The sequence below is a fragment of the Catharus ustulatus genome, chromosome 1 (assembly GCF_009819885.2).
Source record: "Catharus ustulatus isolate bCatUst1 chromosome 1, bCatUst1.pri.v2, whole genome shotgun sequence".
Taxonomy (NCBI): Eukaryota; Metazoa; Chordata; class Aves; order Passeriformes; family Turdidae; genus Catharus; species Catharus ustulatus.
This window is the reverse complement of record NC_046221.1, coordinates 55,421,668-55,441,581: the sequence shown is the minus strand read 5'-3', so window position 1 is coordinate 55,441,581 and position 19,914 is coordinate 55,421,668. Positions and strand designations below refer to the sequence as shown.

The 19,914-nt window shown below is 44.2% G+C and overlaps 2 protein-coding genes across 2 annotated transcripts in view; both read left to right on the top strand.

The window, feature by feature from the left end:
* LOC116997656 (biliverdin reductase A-like) overlaps nt 1–8,690 on the top strand; it is a 50,408-nt gene extending 41,718 nt beyond the window's left edge. The window contains exon 7 of the mRNA XM_033062726.2: nt 7,617–8,690. Within this exon, the coding sequence (XP_032918617.1) occupies nt 7,617–7,758 (142 nt within the window). The 3' untranslated portion in view covers nt 7,759–8,690. The remainder of the gene's footprint in view (nt 1–7,616) is intronic.
* A 6,208-nt stretch (nt 8,691–14,898) lies between these two features.
* On the top strand, nt 14,899–16,804 carry LOC116993707 (scale keratin-like). Its single transcript, XM_033054652.1, has 2 exons — nt 14,899–15,037; nt 16,338–16,804. Exons 1-2 carry the CDS (start codon nt 14,899–14,901, stop codon nt 16,802–16,804), a joined length of 606 nt encoding a protein of 201 aa, XP_032910543.1.
* The last annotated feature ends 3,110 nt before the right edge of the window (nt 16,805–19,914 follow it).

The window sequence follows — 19,914 nt, the reverse complement described above, 5'->3', positions numbered from 1 at the left end:
ATGTAAATTTTACACAGAAGTTATTTATGTTTTTATCAGTGGTTCTTCATTGATGCAGTTCAATTATGGTTTCAAAAAAGTAAAAATTCACATACATATTCAACATAGTACAAATTCAACAAGTTTAAAATATGCTGTTTACATGGAAGTGATCTACCTTACTGAATTAAATCCAAATTTTCTGAGTTTTACATTATTTTGATATCAATAGATGATTAATTTGTAATAGATATATATATATATAAAAGATAATCTTTTAAGTTCCCTGACAACTCAAACCAATCTATGATAGTAGCCTGTCATGTGTCTAGTATTTAAATGAAATTTGTTGCTTTCCACCGATGCAAAGAGATGGAAAATTCTTCAGAAGAGTCACCTCAGTGATAGGCAAACTGTGAATTTTGAGCTCAGGACTTACTTAGGTCCTTTCCTCTGAACACTTGTTTAGTGAAGGAGCATTTCTTCTGCCAAAACTGCACTGAAGGGAAGGGCAGAAAACCACCCAGCCCAGAAAGCAAGTGCTCTGGGACCTGTGAAAAAAAGTTTGCCTCTATAGATTGGGGCTGGCTGGAGCTGTGCAATACCTTCCAAATGGCTCATAATGTTAGATGTGTTTGATGTAGGAGTAATGCTAGCTTACCTGTAGTTCCTCATACTTGTGGTTTTGTGTTAAGTAAAGAACCCTCAGCTGTAATTATTTTGTGTGGGAGGAGTCCCTAGTTTTGAAGCAACACTCAGTGAGGGGGCTCACATTAATATCTTCAGGATTTTCATTTATGAGTACAGTTTTCCTGAGGAATGGAGATAGAAGGACAGGAAACCTGAAGAACCCCCTAAATGCTATAAACTTCCTATGTAGCTGTGGCACTCAGGTGGGTTCCTGTGAAAAGGTTGTTTTTGAAAATGGAAATCCAGACAGATGTTATTTTTTTCCTAAATGTCAAAGTTTTTTTGTTTAAAACAAGCATATGTAACATTCGTAAAACAAAGGAAAAAATAGGAGAATTAACATCTCTAATATTACTTGAAATACAAATCTGCCACTAATTTCACTGACTGAGTGCAACAGTTCACTGTGTTTTACAAGATTCAGACAGAACAAGGATTAAATTAATTATCTTTATTTATTAATGCTTGTTTTGTTATATAGAATTGAGAGAGGAGGAAGGGGGAAAATGGATGCTCATTCTTTGTGTGGGAAAAAGGACAGCTGAAAATTAGCTCTGTTTCCAAGCTGAGAGCTGACTCTTCTCTCCAGGGAGGTATTCCTCCATCTGCATTGCTACTCTGAATCAGCAGAGCTTCAGAGAAACTGGAAGAGCATGTGGCTGGGGAGAAATTAGAAGAGCAAGAAGGAACTTGATGGTGCCTTAGGGATGTTGCAATCTCCAGCGGCAGAGACCAGAAGAGAACTAATCTGCCCTTAAAGAATTGTTTTTGTGACTGATATTACCAGCATGACACTAGAAATCATTATCAGGAGGAGCACTATCCAAAGCTAGGTAAACCTTGATGGTGCTAAGTTACTTTTCTTGGGAGAAGAGATGTGTCCAGTGTTACTAAATCCTCCTCATCTCCTGAACTGTACTATTTCGGCCTTTGGCAATGTCAGAATTTAGGTATGGTAGCCAGGTTTCCTGCCTGCTGACTTATTATCAACCTTATTGGGAATGCAGACCACAGACTGAACATCCATGCTCAGAGACACACTCATGGTTCACCTTGACCCTGACTTGCTGTAAAGGTGACGTCTCAAAGCTCCATGCAAAACAAGAACATCATGGATTGGCAAACTCAATTTGTTTCACTTGTCACATGAAAAGAAAAGTTTTTCTTTCAGTCCAGCATGCATCCCCTGCAGTATATAAGCCTGAAATTATTGATCCTCTTTCAAGTTATATGCAAATCCTGGTATCATCCTGAGTTTTGAATAGCAATTGCTGGTGTTTACTGCTGTGGGCATCACATTCTGCTCTGACACTTCAAACAGGTAATATCTGTATCTTTAACACACACGGAGCAGAACTAGTTTAAATGTCTTTGTTGAATGGAAACAACCTAGTAATGCTAATACAACAGAGTAGTCTGCTTTAATCCACTGAAGTAGGCTTATTTTTACCAGATTTTTTGAGACTTGTGAATCCAGTTTCTTTGGAATACAGATGGCATGTCCTCTAAACATCCTTCATATCTTAAATTGGCATCCGCTTGCTGGCGACATTTTTCTTGCTATATTCATCTTACAATAAAATTCAGAGCCTGTTTACTCAATTTGTGCAAGATCCTTTGTAATTGTTGTAGCAATATGTAAGTTCAAGTTGGACTGACTTCTAGTATCCCTCTTAGTGTTGTGGGAGGGACTAGAGATGAAACAAGACCAACAAAACACATGAAACATTCAGTGCTATTAGAACATATTTGGTTTCTAAATCAAAAGGAAAAGAGCTGCAAAATCCTGTATTGAGCTGATAATGCCATCAGAATACCTTCTTCTATTGGTTGTGCCCTGTAGCTCTCTGTTGGTGCAGTAGAGCATATCCCCTGATATGGTCACTTATTTGTTAAATGAACTGTCCAAGTGTGGGCAGGGATAAAACAGTGACAGTGAAACAGTGACTCACTTAGCCTTTGAGAAATTGTGGTCAACATATTTTTGAGACTGATGAAGTGGATACTTCTGAATATGAGCTACTGAATGTTCATGGTTGGCTTTTCAGCAGCAAAAGGCTTGAAAAGAGCTGAGCTCAAGTGAGTAAAGGGCTCAGTGAACTGATAAATACAAGATGAGATTTGCAGGTAGATTTAGGGTTTTGACAGAGAGAAAAACCTCTGTGGGAAAAGCTAGTGAAAGCAAGCCTTAGAGGATATCTCAGAGAAGAAAGGAGAATGTAGAAAGGGGAATCTCTGGCTGGGTTATGAAGAGAAGAGGGAGCCTGAGAGAGGGCAAATATGGGTGACATGGTTGGGCAGGAGAGTGAAATATTGTGTGGAGAGCAGTGATGAGTGGTGTTCCTCAGGGACCAAATATTGGGACTTTATAACACCTTTGTCAGTGATATTTACAGTGGGATCAAACACATCCTCAGCACATTTACTGATGACACTGAGCTGTGTGGTGTAGATGACATACTGGAGGAGGGAATAATGCCTTCCAGAGGGACCTGGATCTAAGAGGTGGACCTATGTGAACTTCATGAAGTACAAGGCCAAGTTTCAGGTATTGCCCCTGGTTTGGGCAATCCCAAGTACAAATAGGCTGGGCAGAAAATAGATTGAGAGCAGCCCTGGGAGAAGGAGTTGGGGGATTTGGTTGACAAAAAGGTTGACGTGACCCAATGTGTACTTGCAGCTCAGAAATCCAGCCATCTCCTGGGCTGCCTCCAAAGCAGCGAGGCCAGCAGGGTGAGGAAGATAATTTTGTTCCTCTACTCTTGCAAGACCCCACTCTGAATGTTGCATCCAGCTCTAGGGCCCCCAACAGGAGAAGAACATGGACCTGATGGAGCACATATAAAGCAGGGCCATAAAACTCTTGGAGGGCTGGAGCCTCTCTCCTCTGAACGCAGGGTGAGAGAGCTGGGGTTGTTCAGCCTGGAGAAGAGAAGGCTCCAAGGAGACCTTAGAGCAGCCTTCCTGTACCTAAAGGGAGCTAAAAGATAGTTGGAGAGAGACTTTTTACAAGGGCTTGTAGTGGCAGGGCAAGGGGGAATGGCTTTAGATGAGACATAAGGAAGAAATTCTTTCCTGTAAGGGTGGTGAGACACTGGAACAGGTTGCAGAGAGAAGCTGTAGATACCCAGTCCCTGGAGTTATTCAAGGCCAGACTGGACAGGTCTTTGAGTCACCTTCTCTAATGGAAGATGTGGTGGGGGATTAGAACTAGATTATCTTCATGATCCCTTCCAATCCAAATTGTTCTGTGATTCTATCCAGGAAATGGAAGAAGCAAATAATTTTAAGATGGAAAAACTGAAGTTGGAATGTTTTTCCTAAAAATAGCAATCAGGTAAAAATGAGAAAGATTATGTGTTTTGGTGGGAATTGAGAAAAACCAAATTTGTCACCCTCAAAAGAAGAACCTTTTACAGAGAAAGGAAGAATAGGAAATAAAATGGGCTTGGAAGTGTTGATGAGAGATGGAATTTTAGGGAATTAATATGGGGAAAGGAAGAAGGGGCTTTCATCTCAGAGGCAAAATGGGCTTGCAGAATACAAGGACAGGATATAAATGTTACAGCAGAGATAGGATCATCCAGGGAGCAGAAAGGAGCAAAGACATAAAATGAAAAGTAGCAGAGTTCAGGGGAGGATGAGTTTTTAGGGGAGAGAACAGGATATACTCCTCAACAGAACTTCTATTCTCTTCTGCCATACTATTGCTACCTGTTTTCTTGTTATCTTCATTGTCTTTCCATGTTTCTATTTTTGCCATTTGCTCCGTCCATCCATCCATCCATCCATCCATCCATCCATCCATCCATCCATCCATCCATCCATCCTTCTATCTCTCCGTCTTCACTCATGAGGAAGAAGTTCAGAAGGTATCTTCCCTGTGTAATGTTGCCCTCAGGTAGAATTCAGTAGATATTTAAGACAAACATTCAGCAGATATTTTGGCTTCTGGTAAGTTGTAGATGAAGCCCTCTGCTTTCCTATTGGCCATAGTGTTTTGTTTACTCCCTGGGAAATGTCTCTGCCTCTTTCGTTGAGACAGGTGCTTCTCTTCCAAACAACACTGGGTTCTTGAATTCTTTTCCCAGCATCTCTTTACAACATTTATAAAGAGCTGAAAGTCCTTCTGTGTTGGGGGAAATCTCATCAGTCACTAGCAAGTTCAATAAAAACAGACCATTTGTATACAATGATCAATAGATCTGAATGCAATTGTAGTAAGTGAGAGGAAATTGTATCATGAAAGAAGGGGGGAAAGGCTAAAGCAAACCACTGAGTGAGAATGCCACTTATACTGGAAAACCATACTACATCTTTCACTAGAAAAGCCTATGCAATGCAAAGAAATCGTAACTGACCAAAGTTAATGGGACCTACTGTGATGCTGAAAGGGTTAATGTCTAACTATTGTTGATGTAGGAATGGCTTTTGCATGAGTTTATAAAGTTAGCAAGATACAAGGAGGTCAAGACTCTGATGATTCCAGAGGGACACATACAGTGCTATTTGCATCCAGTTTTCAGACTGGTTCTTACTGTTCTCAAAAATATGAACTAGAGTTATTGGGAGCAGTAGGTAAGAGATGTGGAATACTAGGTCTTCTGGAAAGATGTGTGGTTAAGTATTTGGCAACATCAGGCATTGAATAATTCAGAAAAATTACAGTAATTTCACAATTATAAGCCGCACTGAGTATAAGCCGCACTTCATGGTGCCAGCAACTTTTCATTCTTTGTCCATACATAAGCTGCACCTGATTATAAGCCGCATGTTACAATACAGAGTGTGATAAAAGGTATCTATTCTATTACCATCTGTTGAGGGTGGGGGCAGTGATCCTTATCTCTGCGGGAGATACTCTCCTAATGGGCCATCCATTGAAACCAGGCAGGGCATTGTTCTTTATCTTTTCACAACCCATCCTTCCTCCAGAAAGTAATTTTCTGCTAATGGCCCATTGAGTCCCACTGTGTGTCTGATGAAATGACTTCATCCCGTTGGAAGTTGCTCCAGCCAGGGGAAAGAGCCCAACATTTCTTACCAAGATAAAAACAGAGGTTTTGGGACACTAAAGGAGCCCCTTTCTCCACTGGACTCCAGAGGGAAACCAGATTTCTCCACATCACCACTGGACCTCTGGAGGGAAACTGCACCTTCTACAGGAGCACTGCTCCAACTGAATCACATCTGTCACTGCAGGAGGATGCAGCCACCATTGAATGGGACTGCTACCAACACCCTGCCTGACAGGGTGTCAGGTTGTACTCTGACTTTGTCAGGGTTTGGAGTTTGTTCCTTTGTAGTACTGTATTTCTATTTTAATTTCCCTAGAAAAGAACTGTTATTCCTCATTCCCATATCTTTGCCTGAGAGCCGTTTGATTTCAAAATTCTAATAATTTGGAGGGAGGGGGTTTACATTCTCCATTTCAAAGAGAAGTTCCTGCCTTTCTCAGCAGACACCTGTCCTCCAAACTAGGACAGCAACTTTTTGTTCTTTGTCCGTATATAAGCCTCACCTGATTATAAGCCACACTTTGGGTTCGGACCAAAATTTTAGTCAAAATGGTGCGGCTTATAATCACGAAATTACTGTATTCTGTAAAGGAATCAGAAGAATTTGAAAGACGTTTGGAAATACCTAAATATTTTGCGTATGCTTGTGCGCCTGTGTGTGTGGTTCGTGGGTTGGCGGTTTGGCGGGGCGCAGTTTGTTTGTTTGTTTGTTCTTTAAACAGAACACTGATAAGAAAAGACCACAACTTTAGTTGTTCAGGGTTTGACAGGTGCTAACTATGGCTATAGCAGAGCCAAAGGAGGCCTTGAAAGAGGATGTGAAAAGTTCACCAAAAATATAAGGAGACAAAGGTGAAAATCAGAAATTCAAGCAAAAGATCACAGAAATGAGAGCTGATACATGATACAACTTCTGATATCCTGGCAGGAGAAGTTGAGAAACACTGAGACTTATGAAAGAAGGAGGTAGATAATTTGGGTTTACTGGAGAGTATGTGGAGGGTGAAATGTTCATGGGGAGGAGAGGAGAGGAGAGGAGAGGAGAGGAGAGGAGAGGAGAGGAGAGGAGAGGAGAGGAGAGGAGAGGAGAGGAGAGGAGAGGAGAGGAGAGGAGAGGAGAGGAGAGGAGAGGAGAGGAGAGGAGAGGAGAGGAGAGGAGAGGAGAGGAGAGGAGAGGAGAGGAGAGGAGAGGAGAGGAGAGGAGAGGAGAGGAGAGGAGAGGAGAGGAGAGGAGAGGGGAGAAAAGAAAAAACTGACTTTCTGACTTCATTAGAGGGGTAGGATTCAGGTCAGATAATCCTGTCTGGGAAATAATCTATCCACAGCTACTCTTGCATTCAAAATCCACAAACACACGAATGAATTTGTAACACATCACAGTGGGTATCCTGCAGATACTCCAAAATAATGACATCTCCTGAGAAATGATGGAGAAAACTGTAATAATGTCTCCTTGATAATGCCAAAGAAGAACCTCAGGATCCTGCTGAGCTTGGTGGAGATTGAATGGTTGTGGGAAGGTAATGTATGTTGTACTGCCTGACCCAAATCTAGAAAGAGGTACAAAAATTTCAACACCTTTTTTCCTTCTTATGAGCATTTTATCCCAGAACGTCCCAATAGCTTCAAATACAAAATATAATGGTTAAAATTGTCCAGAAAATGCAGAGCAAATGTGATTTTTCATTTAAAAAAAAGGAATAAACTGGAAGTCATTTTACATATAGAGGAGAAAAAGCAAGCTGATGTATTACTTTATTAAACTATATATTAAGCAATTTTTAATTTTAATTCTTTTAAATTGATTCATTAACTACTGATTTCTTAATATAGGTTTTGTACAGTAAAAAGGTTTCTTGGTAGGGAAATTTAAAAATTTGGAAATCAGTCAATGCATTATACCTGATTAAACCTTTTATCTTTCCACAGGGAAAAGCCTCAGCAGCCTCAGTATTCTTTCTTAAAGCAAGTATGTTTTTCCCAAGATGTGGTAGTTCCAGTGATGTCTGAGGCTTATGAAGAAGAAAATCAGGCAACAGATGGAAAAATACTTGCGTGTGCTTACACTTGAAGTTAAAATCAGAAAGGAAATAAAATGTTTTCCCCACACCTAAGCCTCATTGCCTAATAAAAATAAGGAAAATCCATCTGCCACTAATGGGAGGCTGAGCAAGATTCAGAATAGGTGTTTGTAAGTCAGATGAAATGGGAGATGAAATTAGTGAATGAAATGTCTCTACAGCAGCACAGATGTGTATGAAATGCCTGGCTCTGCCAGGCTTCTGTAGCATTTCTGTGTGCTTCAAGGAGGGGAACACAGGTTTGTTAGTACCTATCTGAGTTTCATGTTGGTTTTATGAATTATCTGATTTGTATCTAGATCTGTCATCAGCATGCATTTATTTGAATGTAGTTAACCAAAACATGAATGTTAACAAGCAATGCCCTTCAAAAATGTTGACAACAGCTATTGCATGACAATTTAAAGCTATTTTTAAAGATGTGTGCAGAAGTAATTGCATTCCCTTGTAGCCCATCCTACTGCAGCTCTTAAGTTCATCCACCAGCTGAGCCAGAAAAGTACTAGAGACTTTGATCTACTCCAGGTCTGCTGCAAGCATGACAGAAGAGCACCCTCCTTCATCAATGCCCTGAAGCAACAGCAAATTGATATGGAAGTTTTCTTCCAAATGACAAATGTTGACTGAATAAAGCAATGGGATTTGGCAATGGAATGCTTTTTAAGTAATTGGGAGCATCAGAACATGTTTAATAATATGCAGTTTTGCAGGTTACGTATAATGTGAAAACCTGACAAATTTCAAGTTGCCATGACAGCTTTGTCACAGAAACTGTACACTTTCATATGGAAATGATGACAAGTGATGTGTGAGTTTTAAGTAATCAGTAGATGAGATGGCATTGGGGACAGGGAGACAATTTGGCAACTGAAAGGGAAAATGTTACATAATGGAGGGAAATAAAGAGATTTGGGATGCTGGAGAGGATGTCAGCCTGGGGCCTCTGTGCTGGAGGGATGGTGGGAGGAGAAGCAGCAAGCAAGGGCCTAGAAGCAGAGGTTATGGATGGACATTAATAGTTCTCAGTGGGAAGACATAGAAGAAGGCTTAAAAGGTGTTCAGAATGCAAGTAGTGAGACATGCAGTCAAGAAGCATTAATAAGTTTCTAGGAGCATTGTATGCCAGGCCAACTCATGTGAACAGGCTCCTGCACATTATGCAACACATAACTCAGTTCCATGATTACAAGAAGAAGAAGCCCAGCACAGAGATGGGAGAGAGGGAGGAAAGCATTTGGATCCATAAACTACAAGAGGCTAAAACCAGGCAAAATAATTAACATGAATTAGGAGGGAGGAAATAGGAGTGCTTGATGGTCCACCCTACTGAGGAGGAAGGTGGGCCCAAGGCTCATCACCATGCAGGACTCATCATGTGGCAGTGCCAGATACTCTGCATGTTTGCAGACACTGTGGAAGTTCATCCAGGCTGTGTTGTACAGGTTATGTGCTCCACAGGTAAGAGCAGAAATGCACCACGGAGTTTGAAAAGCCCTGGATACTTTGCATTCCCAGAGGGGTGTTGCCTGAACATGATACTCTAAGGTTCTGGAGAGTGCATTGCTGGCACGTGAAGAGGCCCCAAAGGCATCTTCTGGAGTCAGGGTGATGCCTGGGCTACAAGGGTTGAAAAAGGCAAGAACAAGGTAACCTGTGGTGCAGTGTGTCCAACATGTGGCATAAGCCTGCTGGCATGGCTGCTGGGGTTTTTGTTTGGTAAACAAAACAGTGTTCAGCTGTTGACCTTTGGCTATTGCTGCTCTGCAATCTGCATGTCAGCAGAAGTGAGTTCTGCTCACTTCATCTCTGGGATGTGACAAGTTAATGAGCAGATAACTAAAGCAGTTGGTAGCCTAAGGAGTCTACATCTCCACAAAAACACAGATTTGCCAGGAAATTCTGCTTGGTTAGAGCTACTCCATACATGCTCAGAGTATCTACTGTGTGCAGTCATTTAGTGAGCTTTTTCTAATTAAAGTACATTATAATATTGTTGGTCATTCTCATGCACAAATCTGAAGGCTTAGAAGGAAGCTTCTTCGAATTGAAGAAATGTATGGAAAGCAGAGATCTTGAACCCCCTGAAATTATTTGGAACTTCCAAAACACTGAGCATTATTACAAGAGCAGGAATGAATGTTAGCAGAAGACTGATATACAGAGAGAAAGTGGATCATAGAGGTAGGGATGAAGAAAAGATAGAGGACTCAGGAGGAACATTTGGAAAATTAGGTGAAGAGTGATACAAACTGCAAGGATTTTTAATTAACAAAAAAGAATAGAAAAACTAAGGAAATAAGGGGTTTAAAGAAAGGAGGTATAAAGAAGGGCTGGGATATTAAGGAGATATCAGTTACAGAGGGAATCCCTGAGACTGATCCCAGAGGACTGTGCTCCTGTTGCCACCTTGTACTTTTGGATTACTTTACCTAATCAATTAAAATGTTACCCATAACTCCTTTTTGCAATGAACTTTATTCCAAAAACTGTCTCTCCTGTTCTCAAAATAGAAACCTGCAGGCTTGCCAAAGCATAGTTTCTTTTTGCAGGCCAAGTTCACCCAAGTTTGTCCTCCAGTTGCAGCTGGCTGTTTTACCTCCAAAGAAGTTCAGCAGGGTAGTATCCACTCATTATGCCTCAGCACCCTTCTGTCCTGTAAGTGCAACATCTGCATCTTAGTGCGTCAAGACAATGTTACAGAAAAACACTGCTGGGAGAGAAGTTTACATAGAGAGGCTTTATCAGCCTTGGGTCTCCTCCATGCTGTCTTTCTCACATGTTCCGAGGGGAAAGAGTGCCTCAAGATAACCTCTTTGCTCCTCTGGGATAGGCAGAAACTGCTTTGTGAGTCCTTGGTGGTTCACCCATTAATGGAAAAAACATGAAAAACATGACCTAGTCAGTCAAAAATCTGACTAAAGCTCAGTAATTTCTGTACACTAGCAGCTACCAGCAAAGAAACCAAGGGAAATGTAACAATTCAGGGTATGCTTTTTGCCCTGGCAGCATGGACTGAGCTTCTTGTACTAGGTTTATGGCACCAAGAAATAAGTTTCAGGCCACTCTTCATTTCTATTTAATGCTATTTGTGTGAAGACTCTCTGGAGTCTTGTATAAGCTTAACAGATGGAGGCAGGGCAGAGATTCACACTGTGATGCTTATTTATTAATACAGCTTTTCCTGAGATAGAGAAAAAATATGTTTTTGTATGAAACCTTTTCCCCTTTCCTGGAATGGAATAAGAATGACATCTGGACCTCTCCTATTCAGCTGTTCTTGGGATACATATTTTCTCCAGATACGTATTTCTGAACCTCATGGTGATTTGGTTGCTTAGAAGTAGCGCCGGTAGCCAGTTTCTTTTTCCCACAGAAAGCAGTTTTAATAAAACAGCAGTTTTGTCCTATGTCAGTGCCCTGTTTATTTTTGATCTCAAGAAACTAGTGCTCTTCTTTATCTATCTAAAAAATATAGAAAAACAAAGAAAAATTAAAAATTTATTGGGGCAGTTTTTGCTCAATGGGCGCAAATTTGACTTTGTTGTCTTTGAGAAAGGGGTTTGAAGTATTAGGAGGAAGGTTTAGATAGGCAAGTGATTCAAATTTCAATGTTCATTTCTTAATGTCTGCTTTAAGAGAGGCAGAAAAAAGGAACATTGCTGCAAGAGCCACTGTGAACTTACCCTTCCACTCATCAGACTGCAAAAAAGATGGAAATGTCCTCTCTGGCTCTTTTTTCCCCAGGCAACCAACCCTCCTCTTTCTGACTGGTATTTTGCATCAGTGAAGTTTAAAATAAGACAGAGGGATAAAGGCCCGGAGTCAGGGGACTGATTCCCTACTGAATGGGTAGGGAATATGGAAAGAAGGGCAACACAGAGGCTGCATTTATGGCTAAAATCAAATGAAAGGCAAACCTGGAATTTTTTAATATTTTGCTTCCCTTGGGGCCGAATTAACCAGCTTAGTACCACTGTAGGAAAAAAATGATTAATCAGGAGCATGGTATCTAACAGATCCCATGGAACACAAATGCTGGGCTAATGACTAAACCAGTGATTTGGCTTTGCAAAGATCAGCAACAACCATTTTATCAGCACCCTCTATTTTTGGCCTGTAGAATGGTAGAATTTTGGCATTCAAGGCCAGGTGTACTAGCAGGCTTCAGGCACAGAACAGCCCTCACTGCCGTATGCTTTGCATCCTCAGTTTAGACTGTGAGTGAACATGGACCCAAATCTCCTCTTAAGCCTGCAGGAGTTCAGATCCTGATGCATAAAAACCCATAAAAAAAACCAATTTTAGGGCTGGCAGATGACATTTATGCAAATGAATTGGCATGTACAAAACAAAGTTGCTGCAGTATGGGAGCCCAGCTGGTTCCATCTCACTGCAATTTATAACAAATTAATGGAAATCTTTTCATTGCTACTAAAAACTGGTGACCAGTTCTGCTCTGTTAGTTGTTTCAGCCAGACATTGTGTGTACACATGGAGCAGACTTCTTGGATTGGTGCTGACTTCAGATGCTACCTAAATGACCCTCTTTTCGTAGTTGGATTGTTCTTTTCCTTTTTTTTTTTTTTTTTTTTTTTTACTGGGGAGAAGAGAAGGGGAATCAGGGGAGCTACACAACACAGGAAAACCTGCTGCTTTTTCCTATCAATGCAACATTTCACAGGTGCATTTTTTCTCCTCTCAATGTGTTCAATAGCTAAGTCTCCAAAGTACAGAAATCAGAATCAGAAATCAGAAAGCATTTTTGAAAATCCAAATGTATGCAAAGAAATGTTGGAGTATTTCTTTGCTTTCTCCTATGTAATTTTGTATTTCAAAGTGTGCCAAAGTGTTTTGAAATCAGCAGTGATCTAGAAAATCTGTGAGGCTAATACTGGGCTGATGAGAAAATCAGAACCACATTCTGAAAGCCAGGGAATTGTGTAAGGGTCCATAGCTTTCTTTGCACCTCCAAAGATGCCAGGCAGGATAGTGCTGATATCAGTGGCCTCTCCCTGTGTTCCTCTGTGAGACAGCTAAAGCACAAGTCTTGAACTCTAAGATGAATAAAGTGTCATTTGGATTAGCATGTGAAGCCTTCACTAGTCTGTGCAGCTAGAGATTCGCTTCTGTCTGTCTCAAACTGTGTCTTTTCCTGGTATTAGTTAAGGTGATCCCGGATCCCTTAGACTGGTGAGATGTATATCTGCAGGTTTTAAACATAATACTCTTGACCCTATCAGTAGGATAGCCCATACTCTCAGTTATTCAGGACTCTGCAGGAAAACAGCATAACTCAGAGGAGGGAGAAACATGCATAATGCAAATAATAAATGATTTAGGCCAAAAAGAACAGATCTGGTGTGTTAATCTTTGAAGAACACATAAGAAGATCTCTGTTGAGACCACAGGAAGGTTGAAAGAGAAGCAGGCTTGCTGAGATCTGAGTCAGCTCTGCATCAGATCTCCCCAGGACACTCTGCCACAGCTGCAGGCAGCTGGGGAGAGCTGGTGGATGCACCATCCAAGAAATACACCAGATGGTCCAGAACAATCTATAAGGACAACAGCCATTGCTAAGGGATGTAGCGAGGAAAAGCCTATATAGCATACCATGTTTTTCCTCTTCTCATGCACTGCAGCATCTCATTGCAATTGCTCATCCTACAGGAAAATGTTATAATACTATGGATGTGCAGCATCCAGAAACCTGGTATTGATGGTATTGATGACAAACAGAATCCGTGTAGAAACAAGTGGCTTTGAGTAGAGGCAAAATACCTGTCTCATGCCTATGCTCAGCAATGTAGATTTTGTCTGAAAGCCTGGCATTCTTCCATCAGCCCTTAATTATTTTAGAATAATTTTCTCCACTTTTTTGGATATGAATATAAATGACATTTCTTGCTTCAGGGCATTGGGACAGGCTCCAAATAGATTCAACGCATAAATCCTTTGTAAACAGTATGTCTGCCAGAGCTCACTTGTGAAAGTTGCTCTTGGTTGCACCTTTTCCCTGTTTTATGTTAGGAGGTTTGACAGAGGAGGAGTATGTACCCCTAGCAAGATGAGGACCATGCTGCAAAGCAGCCTGGCAATTCATGTAGCAGCACTCTTGTAAGATTTCCACTGACCTCCAAGAACCATCACAAAAGATGGTTCCCTAGATGTTGTTTTATCATATTTTTGGGGGAAAAAACCCTAATGAGCTTATTAGGTTTTAACAAGTATCAGTTTTGTTTACTATCAACACAAACCTAAGGACGAAATCAACCAAAAGAAACAAAAGTATTTTAAGGGCCTCCCTAATTATTTCCATCAATTTGATAAACAAGCCAGCAAATAAAATAATGTTGAAGCCAAAAAAATTAGGAAAGTTGTGAGAAATAGCACTTACTTTATTGCATATTCTGTGAATATTCTTTACAGGAAAAAAAGCAAAGAAAATAAGGTAGCAACTCACCTGATCAATACAAAATGCTAAAATTGCCGTATTTTCCTCTTTCAGACCCTGTGAAAGGCAATTATTTTCTTTACTTTCACAGCTGATTTCCTTACCTAAGCTATCTTTTGGGCTCTTTTATGTAACACCAAGATAAAAATATCCCAATATTGAAAATTGTTGCAGAGCATGATTTTACGTGTTGAATAACATGTGACTGAACAGCCTCTAAACCTCCCCTATCTTCATCTTAGACATTTTGTTAAGCTGAAGGTGTCATTATTGACTGGATAATTGCCCAGTGTCAAATACAAGTTGTTCTATGAGCAGCAGAGCTAACGAAGCCTGCTTTACTACAGTGTTTGTGCCTTTTGTTCCTTAATTCCCTTATATGCATAGAATGTTCATTGTAAAATGCTTCCAACAGGAGAGGCAAATAATGCTGTGCTCTTCAGTTTCTTTAGTCCACTAATTTTCTCAAAACCTTGTAGGACTTCAGATAGGTATGAAGGGCCTCCTTCTGCTTTTCAAATATGATTGAAGTGGGTCAATGGCCTACAAAAAGCAATGGGGTTGGCAGAAAACAATAAGCAGAGGCTCATCCCCAGGCATCATCCCCAGACTAGCACATTCCTTATCAAATTAGCACTACTGCTGGTGCAAAGTGCTCTCCTGAGGGGAGGAGATGAAGATGGGGCCAGGGAAGGTGACCACCACGGGGAGCGGCTGGATCAAGGCAGACAAGTCAGGGCACTGGCGGGCGCACAGCTCGTTGCAGCTCTCAGCGATGGGCTGGGGCACAGCCATGCTGGTTTTGGTGGGGTACACAGGTAATAACTGCATCTGGGGGACACAGGTCATAGCAGGACATCTTGGCATGACAGAGATGAGACTTAAAGAGAATTCAGAAAAACTGGGGTTAGAAGAGACATGGAGATCTCCTGATTCAGCAGTGTACTGCTCCCAGACCTGCCACAGACCCTGACTGGCCAAAGCCACACAACATTTCCCACACTGCCCAGCATTGGCACTCTGCCAAGCTGCCCCCTCATTGCCCCTGATCATTAAATCCCCAGTTCGCACAAGCCCTGCCCAAGTCCCTGTGCCCAGCCTGACTCCGGCCAAAGGCTTCATCTTTGATCTCTCAAGGATGCTGAGCCGGGCCTGGCTGTGCCAGGCTGGTGCCCGCATGCCCTCTGCCCTGGCAGCTCTGGTAGCCAGGGAGGGACCTGGCCAGGAGGCAGATCCCCACAGAACCCACCCGGCTTTGGGCTGAGCAGAGCGAGGCCACAGCAGCGGATGCAGCCCTGGGCCAGGACAGCACTTTTATGGGTGGCTGCAGAGGTGGGGAATGTGTGTGGGGCCCAGGCCCAGCCTCAGCCCTGCTGCCACAGGGCTCTTCTGCTGACTGCTGGTTTTTCTGGCTGTCCCCAAGCTGCACCATCAGCTCCTGCAATTATCCTGCTGGGATGCTGCCAGTGCCACTTCCTTGGCCACAGCAGCTACAGGAAGACCCTGCCATGTGCCAATGTCGATGATGGGCAGAGGGCAGAGCTGACCCAACACCCAGGGAAAGACAGCTCCTGTGAGGCCCTGCCTACACACCCAGCACTGGCCAGCCAAGCGGAGTTGGACTTCATTTGACCCCCAGGCACTGCCAGAGAGCTCTGTGACACAGGGAACAAAGAGCCCTCATACTAGCTCTGAGATACATGGCATAAGGATCAGAAACCCCCCAAAAGAACAAGAGACCTCAGGGATATTTCAGCCCTCCCAAGGCCCTTCCAAGACCTCATATGTGCACCTGGAGCCAAATTCCTGTGTGCCATCCCAGCTATCAAGTATCTGATGTGGCAGGAAGGACAAGATGTCCTGGGCAGTGGGAGGTGCTGGGGTGGCAAATGGGTGATGCTGACTCAGGGAGGGGCAGGGGCTGCACAGTACAACAGGTGTCAGCAGAAGCAGCACCAACTTCAGGGAGTGTCCACCATACTGATTGGCCTGGTTGGAACTGAGCAATGCTGGAGCAGCTATAAAAGCCCTTTCTGGGCCAGATCAGGCCAAACACTCGCCTGGCCACCTCCTCCACCTCGAGAACAAGGGTAAGTGTGTGAGCGTTTTTGCCCACAGCCCTCTGCTCCATCTGTGGCCACTGTGGCTTGGGTGCTGCCTCGCTGCACTCCTGCCATGGCTACCATCTCTTGCAGAGCACTCTTGCACCCCTCACCAAGATGTCCTGCTATGACCTGTGCACCCCCAAAACCAGCGTGGCTGTGCCCCAGCCCATCGCTGAGAGCTGCAACGAGCTGTGCGCCCGCCAGTGCCCCGAATCGTCCGCCTTGATCCAGCCGCCCCCCGTGGTGGTCACCTTCCCAGGCCCCATCCTCACCTCCTTCCCCCAGCAAGCCGTGGTGGGCTCCTCTGGAGCACCGGCCTTTGGCGGCTCCCTGGGGCTGGGCGGCCTCTACGGCGCCGGCGCCACCCAGGCCTCGGGTGGCCTCTGCACCTTTGGCAGAGCCTGTGCTGCTCCCGCCTACAGCCCTTGCGCCCTGCCCCGCTACAGCAAGAAGCTCTGGGACACCTGCGGGCCCTGCTAGAGCCACCACAGCCCAGCCCAAACCCCCGCGGCCACCTCAGCCCAGCATGGAGAAATTGAGCTGTGCAAAAGCTTCCCTGGCCTTCTGTAGCCTGTGACACCTGGCCAGCGTGGGTTCTGCCCAATGTCCCTCTTCCTTCCTCCCCCATTCTTCTCGGTACAATAAAGATTTCCTGCATCCATTTCCTGTCTCTTTGTCTCCTTTTTCCATATCATGTGGGTCCCCGAGATGGGGGAGTTGCAAGAGTTGGGGGGAAAAGGTGGTTTGCGGTGAACTGAAAATGGAAGTGGAAGGGAAGTAAAACAGAAGAGGAAGTAAATGGAAGTAAAACAGAAGAGGGAAGGGGACAGTGTAGATTAAAGTGGAGAGGAACATGGAATTAATGGAGAATTGGGACGATATGAAGGTGAGCTCTGGAAATGAGGCAGGGTTGGAGAAGGAGCTCCAAGCACTCTGTCTGAAGATAGATCCCATTGCTTGCAGGCCATGAGACCAGGAGCTCTTGCACACCTGTAACAGTGCAGGAAACACATTTGGCCCCAGAGCTGGGAGTTCTTCAGGGCCAAAGGCTACTGCAGATCCAGGTCCTCTGTGCCAGCATGGTTCTGCTAAAGGACCATGGACAGAAATGTGTGTTGGGGGTTGGGTGAGTTTTTACTCTTTCCCTGGGTGGAGAAATTTTTCCCATTAGCATTTTAAAGAAACCTGGCTGAGCAACTCCCTGGCTTCTAATTACTCAAGACAAAAGAGAGGGGTGGGGATGGATAGCTGTGAGTTGCTTTGTCCTTGCAAGGGGATACTCGGGCTCACTGGCCCGAACTCGGAGGAGAGAGCTTCTTTTTTCTCTGTGGTGTGACCAGGCCCTGCACTCTGACACTGCTACAGTTTCCTGCTTCTGAGAACAGCGCTAAGAACCAGGACACAAACGGTGAGCGGAGGGTTTTTCCTTCACCCTTCTCCACCCGCTGCTGCCTGCCTGCTCCTGCAGTTGCTGCATCTGAGAGAAGGCCACTCTGCCCCGCTCCACCGGGACTGTGCAGAGGAGGAGGGCGTCTGACTGGAAAAAAGGTCTGAGACTGAGTTTTGTTCTCTATTGTCACTGATTTTTTTTCATAGCTGATGTTGTTCTTGTTTGTCTTGTAGATATATCAGTAAAGAACTGTTATTCCTAAACCCATACTTTTTGCCTGAGAGCCCCTTAATTTCCAAATTATAGTAAACTGGGAGAGAGGGGATTTTCATGCTCCATTTTGGGAAAAAGCTCTTGCTTTTTGTTTTCTGGCAATACTGTCCTCTAAACCAGCACAGATCTTGGCACCCAAACATGGGGTAGAGATAAAGGAATACAGTAAATTCACGAATACAAGCCGCACTGAGTATAAGCCGCATTGCTGGGTGTTGGTAAACATTTTGTTTTTTGTCCATAAATAAGCCGCACCCGAGTATAAGCCGCTCTATGTTCGCAGCGAGGACCCGCGTGCCACAAGGTTGCCAAATAGTAACAGAATCACGGCAGGGTGGGGTTTACTGGCTCAGCTTGGGCCACGAGGGCTCGGGGATGCCAACAGGGCTGGGCGGCCCAGCTCAGCGCTGCCGCTCGGAGGGGCCGCTCGGGGCCGGCTGCCGCCACTGCAGGGCTCGGTCACCCTGGCCCGGTGCTGCCCCGCGGCGGCAGGGGGGGCACAGAGCTTGCCGGCACCTGTGGCGGCAATGGGACGCGGGGATGTAGCCTGCCTGCTCCTGCGGCGGCATGCGGGGACGGGAGCCCCCCGAGCCGTGGGGCCAAGCGGAGAGAGCTGCCCCGCCTTCCCCACCCCCTGTGCTGCCTGCACAGAGCAGCTCCACCAGCTGCGCAACAGAGTAACAATTTGTAACAACCGCGTAAATGCAGGGTTTTACTGGCAGGAGCTCGACTTTGCAGTTTTCACTGACTTGGTTTGCACTCCCAGGGTTGAAAAAGTCAGAAAATTATTCACATATTGGCCACACCTGAATATTAGCCGTATTCCTGGTATGGGAGCAAAATTTTGGTCAAAACGGTGCGGCTTGTATTCGTGAAATTACTGTAATAGTTCTTCAGTTTCCTATGATTGACTTTTTGTGTGCCAGCAACATGTGGTCCAGTTTAATCTGGTTTGGGCTGCACATTTTCATGCATGTATCTCTCCCATTTGCAAATCCTTACATAAACATGGGCCCTATAACTAAGGCTACTGTGACTGTTATCCAACTTGCTTTATGGGTTGATAAGGTAAGGAATTAATGGATTTTTAACTTCCTTTGGAAGGCAGGTACATGGATTCAGGGATAACACACTCTAACTGCATGTTTTTGGGGTTACTTTAATAATGGCATCTACTGTGAGGGAATAACACCAGGGGAAATTTTCTCCTAACCCTTCACCCAGATTTTTGGGTCTACCCCACCAGTTTTTGAAGGGTTCAAATCTCCTCTGAATGCTAATGATATCATACAGTGGCTGGTGTTACTGATAGGCTTGTCCTATTTAACATTTAGATATAAGGGGGGATTGAGCTGGATAGCAACCCTGACACCTACTCCAGGAAATAGAGATGGTGCTGCAGACATTGACCCTGCCCCAGAGACTAGGGATGCTGCCCCAGAGCCTGACCCTGCCCCACAGCCCACCTCAGAAAGGAACCACCCGGAGTGGGTGGGGGTTCTAGTGAAGCAGATGAGTGACATGAGCCAGATGATGAAGGAGTAGCTCTCCCTAGCTGGTGAGAAGCCCTGCCTTAAAGGGGGAGAATCTAGTGTTTCTGCAGTGGAACCCATAGATGTTACATCTGCCCAGGTTCCAGCTGAATTGCAAGGGCACACACAGCCAGCAGTAGTCGCCCCTAGTGGAAACTAGAAAGTCTAAAATGAAAACAAGGCACCTAGACAAAGAGAACCAGGGAGGAGGGCCCTCACAACCAGTAGGGGAGTCAGAGGTTGAAATCATCACCGAGCCCCTGTCTTATGAAAATCTCCACAATCTGCAGAAAGATATTGCACGACAGGGCCGGGAGGCTTTGACAACTTGGTTACTTTGCATCTGGGACCTTATGGGCACAGGTGTGAACTTGGATGGTACAGAAGCAAGGAAC